The sequence below is a fragment of the Scatophagus argus genome, chromosome 12, assembly GCF_020382885.2.
Source record: "Scatophagus argus isolate fScaArg1 chromosome 12, fScaArg1.pri, whole genome shotgun sequence".
Lineage (NCBI taxonomy): Eukaryota > Metazoa > Chordata > Actinopteri > Scatophagidae > Scatophagus > Scatophagus argus.
In genome coordinates this window covers 16,803,340-16,812,644 of record NC_058504.1, presented here as the reverse complement: position 1 = coordinate 16,812,644, position 9,305 = coordinate 16,803,340, and the positions used below count along the sequence as shown (strand labels likewise).

General features: G+C 38.5%; 2 protein-coding genes across 3 annotated transcripts; both read left to right on the top strand.

Moving 5' to 3' along the window:
* Positions 1 to 1,785: 1,785 nt before the first annotated feature.
* On the top strand, positions 1,786 to 3,663 carry atp6v0e1 (ATPase H+ transporting V0 subunit e1). 2 transcript variants are annotated; one of them, XM_046406434.1, is made up of 4 exons: positions 1,786 to 2,020; positions 2,555 to 2,602; positions 3,020 to 3,144; positions 3,286 to 3,663. In XM_046406434.1, exons 1-3 carry the CDS (start codon positions 1,917 to 1,919, stop codon positions 3,111 to 3,113), a joined length of 246 nt encoding a protein of 81 aa, XP_046262390.1. In that variant the 5' UTR covers positions 1,786 to 1,916; the 3' UTR covers positions 3,114 to 3,144; positions 3,286 to 3,663. The 2 variants fall into 2 exon arrangements, with proteins under 2 accessions (XP_046262390.1, XP_046262389.1); XM_046406433.1 differs by having other exon boundaries at positions 1,788 to 2,020; positions 3,289 to 3,663.
* Positions 3,664 to 3,977: 314 nt separating this feature from the next.
* On the top strand, positions 3,978 to 7,818 carry bnip1a (BCL2 interacting protein 1a). The gene is made up of 6 exons (XM_046406431.1): positions 3,978 to 4,133; positions 4,868 to 4,960; positions 5,099 to 5,190; positions 5,625 to 5,729; positions 5,920 to 6,038; positions 6,182 to 7,818. Exons 1-6 carry the CDS (start codon positions 4,053 to 4,055, stop codon positions 6,376 to 6,378), a joined length of 687 nt encoding a protein of 228 aa, XP_046262387.1. The 5' UTR covers positions 3,978 to 4,052; the 3' UTR covers positions 6,379 to 7,818.
* The last annotated feature ends 1,487 nt before the right edge of the window (positions 7,819 to 9,305 follow it).

Below are 9,305 nucleotides of genomic sequence, written 5' to 3'. Positions count from 1 at the left end.
CACATGCTTTGTCTGTGTCGTGTTTTAAGTGTGGGAGTGGGAAAGAATTTATATTTTAGACCTGCATGCCATTTTTTATGTAGTCTGAACACAAGTTCTGTACTGTATATTATTGAGCACTGGGAAATTGCGTTAGGTCTATACAAAGTCCTCAAACCCTCACGCTAGCGCACTGCTTTTAAATCAAGTGCTTGAAGTTCTTGTAACAGCAAAAGTCTAGGAAAGGGATGTTTTTATTTATGAATTTGTCCTGGCATATGTGTGCATGCTACAGAGTGTAAATGAAGAAGTGTGTGGGGCCTAGTGGCTTTGATTCACATGCTTTTGATCCATCAAGGTTATGAAGAAGCTAAACTGAGCTGAAAAGATCGTCTAAAAGCCTAGACGCACAGGAGCATGGAATCATTACACTGAGTTAAATTTAACTGGAGTTGAGGTGGAAGCAAGTAGGTCTATCTACAGTGTTACATTAGCTATAAGAGACATTACATGATACACGTTGGAGATGTTTGGGCATATGAACCAAACCTACCTGGTGAAGATCTTCATCAGGGTCTGTTGCGTAGTACAATTTAGTCTGAATATGCAGCTGGGCCCTCCTGAGTAGACATTGTACATGAAAACTGCAGATCGAGTAAAATGCCACTGGTGTTTTTTTTTTAATCATCTGACTAAAATGACTATCACCGTTGGCTTTAAACTTGTCAGGACTTGATTTATTCAAAATGTGACCCGACCCATATAACTGTTTTTTGTTGTTTTTTTTATATATACAGCTACAGATAAGTAGATGCTATTTTATGTTTATTTTTATATTTCTTATATATCCTATTCCGTAACTCTTATTCCAGTGCTGTTCTTGTACCCTGCTGTTGTAACGCTGCAATTTCCCCTTTGTGGGACAAATAAAGGTTTTCTTATTCTTATTCTTATACATAGACAAAAATATTGGGACACCTCACCGTTAAACCATCAGAATCAGAATCAGAATCAGAATTCCTTTATTAATCCCTGGAGGGAAATTCTTGACCAAGAAGGATTTTAACGACATTGTATTCTAAATACATAGATAGCTTTGCAGCTGTAACAGCTTCCACTCCTCTGGGAAGGCTTTCCACCAGATTTTGTTTCTGTGGGAATTTTTGCCCATTCATGCAGTAGAGCAACAGTGAGGTCAGTCACTGATGTTGGACAAAAAGGCCTGGCTTGTAATCTCCATTCCAGTTCATCCCAAAGGTGTTGGATGGGGTTGAGGTCAGGACTCTGTGTGGGCCAGTCAAGTTCTTCCACACCAAAATCATCCAACCATGTCTTTATGGACTTTGCCCCATCCCAATACTTTTGTCTATATAGTGTACTTTTTATATAGTGTACTTTTTAACAACAGCAGTCTGATGTTGCTGGTATGGTGCTGATAATTTTGCAATTCTACAAAATGAGCAATAGGTGTCACTTTTTACCGCAGTATGAACTTTTCCGATTATAGGAAGTCCGAAATAAACTACTACGTGAAAACCATTTCGAAATAAAATGCCTAAGTAAATTAACTTCCCAAAATGGTGTTTGAAGTTCAGGCATTTACTTTAACTGCTTGCTATGCAAAATTGTCATAATCTTTAGTTTACAACTTAACCGGTTGCATTTGTAAAGCTGTAATTATATATGAAATAGTGCGCTGTTCTACAGAAAATTTGCCCTCGTCTTCCTGGAGTTTCAGACTTTGATTTTGCGAACAAATATTTAATACAACATTGTGCGGACTCACTTAAGCCCTCCCTCTGCGTTTGGTCATGTGATACGAGCTGCCTTTTCCTCCGTCGTCCTGCTGCTTGTTCTGACAGCTGGGCAGCTCTGAAGTTTCTCAAGTCAAAAGTTTGTACTTCTGATATATTCGTGGTTTAAAATAAAGTACTACGATGGCGGAGCTGCGTTTTGTGATTGCCATGTCAGTGATGACCCTGTTTTGGGGTATTGTTGGAGGAGTTGTGCCCTGGTTCATCCCCAAAGGACCAAACAGAGGGTAAGTTTGTTAGCTAGCTCCTGTAGCCAGTTCAAAGCTTAACTAACTCAGGTTTTTAAAGTATGTTTTCTCATGATTCTCATTTAATACAGGTATATGTGGAGTCTATAACCTAGCGCGGCCTTATTAAATAGGTTTCTGAGTTTTAACAGTCTCGGCAATCTAAACGTTAAACTTAACTCGCTGGTGACGTTAAATAAAAGTTATTGTTAGCTAACTGGAGCTAATTTGTCAGCCCTTCCTCCTGCGCGAGTCGAGGGAAACTTCATCCGTATTGCCTTTTAAATGCTCAGGTTGTTAACATCTTCCTGCCTTAAATCTGTATCGTTTATTTCCTTAAATGTCGACACCACACTCAAGAGTATTTTTTTTCTCCATCTCTGGAAAATGTGCTCAGTGCAACTTCCCTTATTTCCCCGTTTGTCACTGGCATCACGAGATCGAGCTGTGACCTGTGATGTATACTGAAAACCATGTATGCAGTAATGGGATGTTAAGTATACCACTTCTAAACACTTTCTCGTATTCCCGCAGAGTGATAGTCACAATGCTGGTGTTAACTTCAGTTTGCTGCTACCTGTTGTAAGTATTATAATCCCGGAAATATACCAAGATTTCTTTAACATCATGTTGTGGCAGTCTGTGTTTTAAAACATTTGTGTATACCCACAGCACGTGTTTAATCAAAATAATGGAGCCAAAGTAAGGAGCAGGTGTACAGTGCTGTTATGTATAAAGTGTATTCTGTGTTATAGTAAATTATTTATGTTCACAGTTAGGTGCAAGTGTGCGTATGGTGTCCTGTTACATGTCAAATGGGCAAAAGGGTGCAGTAGAGACGAAGAAGTGTTGCAGCCAAGTGAAATTATTTCCCCATAACCCTCAGTTTAGTACTATGTAGAACAATAAATGTTAGACTGAAGGAAACAACCCATATCACAGAGTTTTGAAGGGTGTGAATAGTTTTGTTTTGACACATTTGATCTTTCTGTCCATCAGCTGGCTGATAGCAATTCTTGCCCAGCTGAACCCACTTATTGGGCCTTCTTTGTCCACTGACACCATTTGGTATCTGAGCTTCCACTGGCCTTAATTTACCCTCCCAGGACTCCTGATCATTGCAGGTAATCTTCATCTGAAGAATAAAGTATTGAACCTACCTACAGGCACTGCACTCATACAACATGTAGCCTGTTGATAATGTAGTTTATCTCTTGGCTTGGTTTTCTCCTAAACGTTTATTCATTGTGATTTTTTTTTTTCAGCAGAACAGGACCTGACACTACTGCATACCAATGGATGTGTACTGCTCACTCCCATCAGTGAGCAGAGATTCCATCTGAATCGCCTTAAACTCAGACCCTTGTGTGATTATTGAGTGATGCCCACACTGGTGCCTTGTACAGAATGATTCCCAAAGGAGCACTGAGAGATCTCGCTGAATGTGCTTTTGTTAAATTAAAGCAACCTTCACTTGATGTTGTTGGGTTTTTACATTATGTATATTGAGTTTATTGCTGTTGTTAATATGAATGAACTTGCCTTTCAGTAAATGATGTGCTGTGTGTTTAATGTCTTTTTGTCTGGTTGTATTAGTGATACAATACAATATTTGTTAAGTAATAAATTAATAATCAACCCGACTGGTCTCTAGCATTTTTATTTTGCTTTGCCTAATTCATTAGTGTAATGACTTAATTGTCCTGTTAAATAAAGTCATCCTGTGTGTGCACATGTATACACATATATTTGGATATACACACGTGTTTGCTCACACGTGTCTTGACATGTAAAGAACACGTACATGTTATTTTCACCATAGATTTTATTAGTATTACCAAGTATGTACTTATAAGACTTTTCATTTGCTTTTTTTCTATATTATGCATTATATTGAATTAGTTTCGGTTGGTTATTTTGTAAGCAGTGTATGTTTTTGATGCCATGGATCTGGCAGTTTGGCCAAAACTGAAAGTCGAAGTTTAAAATAGACTTCCGGCTTGCCGTACATCAGGCCGACTACGTTGGCAACATGGCGTCTTCAGATGTCCACGTACGAATATGTGAACAAGAAATACTGAAATATGACTTGGAAATCAAAGCTCTCATTCAGGTGCGAATGTACATTTGGTAAGATTACTTGGTGCCGTGTTAAGACACGTCCGTTTTTGAGCTTGTCATTGAAGGGACGAGTGTTTTTGTCTGTTAGCATTTATGCTACATCTCCTGTTTCCAGCTGCAGTCAGCCGGTGTGCCGACAGTTAGAGCCGTTTTCTGGAAATGAGCTGTCCCTACACTTACCTGCCGATGGAGTTATATCTCTTAGTCAGAATTGACTATTTACATCAAATTGAGCTTAAAATACTCAGTGAAATAGCAGGAAATCTGGACAATCGGTATCAAAAATTAAAGACCGTTAGTTCAGTCAGATCAAAAACAAATTAAATGGTTAGATAAACGTGCAAAAAAATAAGACATTTCTATCAGCTTTGTGTAATATTATAAATCCAGTCGATATCTTACGTGACTGGGTCACTTAGTTCTGAAATTAATAGAAAATGATTTGGATAATTGATTTATAGTTAAAGTCATTTGTAAGCTAAAAAATCCAAATACACCAAGGGTTTAGCTCATTATTCTGTGCATATTCAGTCAAGAATTCTGATTTTTCCATTTTTCCTTTCCATTTCCTTTCCTACAATGCACCCGGGCTTACAGTGATCTCCTATGGTATTTCATCCTGATAGAACAGCTGAGACTGCCACAACACGTACCTTCCTGCAGCATGTCTTTGCTTCCCAAATGATATGGAAGTCACGTGTCCTTCTTGTTTTGATGTCTCACCAGGATATTAGTGAGTGCACAGGTCCTCAAAGCAAGCTGACAGAGCTGAACACAGAGGTTAAAAAGAGTTTCCACAACCTCAGACTGCGGATTCAGGTAAGAAACTGAATATCGTGTGAATGTCTGAGCAAACATGTGAGAACCTCATTATTGGCTGTGCATCAACCACTTGCTCTTGGTTTCATGATAATAAACGGCTCAGGAAATATTGGTGCTGTTGTGTTTCTTTGGCAGGATTTCGAGCAACTGGCTAAGGAGCAGGACAAAGAGTCAGACAAGCAAGCTATGATTGGTCAGGTAGAGGGACACAGAAAACAAATGCTAAGGTAATGCCTGTAGATTTTAATTGTCAACCATTCCCCAACTTTTACAACTGTAAACTGTTGTCTTATTTTCAGTAATAATGTGGAGGAGTAGCATGTGAAAATTGCTTGTTTAAAGTTACATAAAGTTGTTGTTGTGGTTGTTTTGTCATGTCATGATCCACCTGCTGACCATTTGCACTGTTTACCTCACCTACTTGCACTACTTCCACCCTGTACTACCTCGCTTTTGTACTACCTCCAGAACCATATTTATTTTACTTATCTTATTTTATTTTGTTTTACCTTATTCTATTTTATTTTATTCTATTATAATATGTTACTCGTTTTTCCATTCTATGTATGCATCAATCACCAAGACAAATTCCTCGCAATGTGAAACCTGTTCACTTACATGGCAATAAAGACGATTCTGATTCTGATTCTGATTTTTTCAGTAACCAGACAGCTTGGAGGAAAGCCAACCTGACCAGCAAACTGTCCATAGACAACATGGAAAAGCAGGCACTTCTTAATGGAACAAATAGTGCAGTGAGGCAAAGGTGAGCTGACAATGTGTTGTGCTTGCGAGAGAAACTGTCTCATAAATGAGAGGGACACAGGCAAGAACCAGCTTTATGCCTTATAAAAGTATTTTCAGTGTTGTAATTGAAAAGTACATTGTTTTTGCATCTTTCTAGTCCGTTCATGAGTCTTGTTTTTTGTTTTTCGTTTTTTTTTTGTTTTTTTCAGGAAGATGACCAAAGAGTCCTTGGCTCAGACAGCTAGTGATATTACTGAGAATCTCATGAGCATCAGCCGGATGATGGCACAGCAGGTTCAGCAGAGCGAGGAGACCATGACATCACTAGGTAAGTGAAGGAAACATAACATAACGTTCCCAAAATTCCTAATTATCTTATTTATGGCATGGGCACAATGTCCAAAGATCCTTAAAATGTCGGTTTAGTTTAGTTGAATTTGTATTGAGAGCAGTCTTCTCTTCTGTTTGAAGCAACGTCCTCAAGGACAGTCCAAGAGACCAATGACGAATTTAAGACCATGACGGGGACCATCCAGCTCGGGAGGAAACTCATCACCAAATACAACCGCAGGGAGCTCACTGATAAACTGCTAATCTTCCTGGCACTTGCCCTCTTCCTCGCCACAGTTCTCTACATCCTCAAGAAGAGACTGTTCCCCTTCCTGTAGACCAGGTACCTTTTGAGGGACTCTCCCATTACCACACACATTTGCGCTGTCCACGATCGGGGCAAATGATTTAAACACCGCCGAATGCTGCCTGTCATACTACTCACACACACACGCTACACACGAGTGTCTGCCCAGGGGAATGTGGATCGCTCACTTTCCTGAACTGTGATGCTGCTGAGGGTGAAATACTGTCCGCAAAGAGGAATATAAAGGTACAATCCTGTAGTCCCATGCAGTGTTTAATTTATCGAAAAGAATTTGGTTCTTCATATAATGAAAATAGTGCATTCTAATGGAAAAGACGTGTTGGTGGAACAAAATGTGTCCAATATCCATCCTTAGTTAGTTACTGTGACAGTAAGTTGTGGGAGCACATAGACAAACCATATTAATCTTTTCTTTTATACACTCTTGTGGAAGATATCAGTATGGTTTTTCTTTTCACGCATATTCTCACAAACCTAAAGCTTCTTAAAGTGCAGAAAATAATTCCCACACACTTAAAATAGTGGTTCTCAGTTTACTTCATACGTTGCTTTGAGTGCAGGTAAGTGTGAGTAGAGAGAGAGAGAGAGAGAAACAGAATTTCAATAAAATCTGACATTCACTAAACAAGTGCACTTTTCGTGTCAGTTCAACCAGATTTAAATGACATGTATGTTACAAAACATTGTTACAGCAGTATGTGATTTATTATAATGTTGTAACAATGTTAAGTATGCACATTGTAGGAACAATACCAGAACTTAAAAACAAGCATTTCTGCTCAGCAGAAATTCCTTCACATTCCTCACTAACAGGTGTTTGAACCACCTGATATCATAAAATCAATGTGCAAGTGATGCACACGCTTTTAAAAAAAATATTATTTATAACAATGTACTGTATGATTACCGTAAGGTCTAATTTATTATAGCACTATTATTACTTAATGCTTTTTTGCAAGGAACAAAATATTGCATTGACTTTTAATTTTCATGCTATTGAAGCTCAACTGCGCTCACTAAGTTTATGTTTAACTGAGCCGGATTGTCGGAGCAAAAGAAAACGGGTGCGCGCACTTCCCACCAGCTTTGCTCGGGTCGGCGGCGGAGCAGAAAAGCTCAGAAAAGCAGTGGCAGTGATCACACTGGCAGAGATAGAGCAGCATACATCTCTGCCTTTCTTCAGATAAGACCCGGAAAAGCAGATTATTGCGACCCGTTTCCCTCTGCCTTTGCAGTGCGGGTGGAGGATGAGGGGGGATATTTTTAGGTTTGTGTGGCACTGTTATCTGACGTTGCCTTTTCAACACCTTGGAGGAGAGGGTGGCCAGAGGAGCTACATGACCTTGCTACCCTCTCTGCAGTTGCCTGGCGTTGCCATTTTGTTTAATATATGTAAATGCTGTCAGTATTGATTAACAATAAATAAAAAGTCCTCTGGCCTGATGTTTGACGTGTTTCTAAGATGTGTGCTGTTTAAAACAGGACAGAAGACAAGAGAACGTGTGTGGAGGGACTTGAGAGATGCCTAAGCATCTCTTACTCATGTAAAGTGGTGGCAGTTGGGCAGAGTCAGTTCCTAGCTTGTTCATATAACTGCACACTTAGACAAGGACTCTGGCTCTCTGTCAAGCAAATTGACTATTCTTGCATTTAGCACTGCAGTCGTGTCAATCAAGTGTTTGGGTTTGTATCTGAACGAGTGGACTTGGGTCTGAGGGGACTGATGGCATGAGCACAGGACCAATAGATGGAGTTTGTCCAACTCCGCACTTGTGTATTAACTTTTACAGGTGAAGGGAGCTTTGTTCAGTTATTTATCTCATTGTTACACACATTATCTGTGCATTTTCACTGTGAGTGCAGTTAAAGTTAGTTCAAATTCTCAAATAAAACACAGCAACAACTTAAAGTTTCAAAAAGGGTATGTATTTAATAATCAAATATACTGTCCAAAAATAACATAAATATGTAGGACCACTTAACAGATTTGTCCCCGTATTTGCAGAGTGAACGTTCAACTTTCAGGATGGCGTTTGACATATTAATGAAAATCAAAGTGTTTGTGGATCCAAAAAATACAATTTGCCACTTAAAAGAGCAGAACCTAGTTAATAAAAAAAAAAGAAAAAAGAAAAAAGAAAAGTCCTTTAATACAGGTCAAGGTCGAGGATCACAGGCTTCTCTGTGCCAGAAAATTTAAAGTGTGCACAGTGTACATGTGGCTGACAGCGGGCTGTAAAATGTGTAAACTTTTAGCAACCTTTTCACCTTGTTTAAGCATATTGAAGGAAGCTTCCCAATTGCCACTTCAACATTTTAACCAGACACAAGCCATATGAGGGGTGTACAGACGTTTGAGTCCTTTAAGTTGACTTATTGTATAATTAGTTGAACCATTATGTGATCCAGATTAGGCCTATATTGGCATAGTTTAAGTTCACTATTATTATGTACTGTATAATTAATATTTTTCTGATGTTTTTCTGAACGTAGTCGTTCTTTTAAATAATAATTAGAATTATAACAATAATATCCTATATCGAATTACTCAAATTGAGTATTAGGTTGTATTTTTTTTGCTCACCGTCTTATTCTTATAAGTAGAATACGAATGTTTAACAATTCATATCGTGGATCATTGCCAATAGAATAAGGAATTAATTAAAAATGGAAAATGATCTGGCAGATTAGAAGTTTAAAATAACATTTAAAGAACTTTTTGGGTCTTTTTTTTATTTTCGCTTTACGTGTCTGTGCGCGAACGGCACGAAAATAGTCTAAATAAAAATGTTAGAGAAAATCTGGTGCGGAAAGAAAACGAAAATATACTAAAAGTAAGTTATTAGATGTAAGAGAAGTTACACAAACTCGGCAAGGTCTTGACACATCTAAAACCACATGCAGTCAGTTAAACTGTAACACGCTTATAGGGCCTGT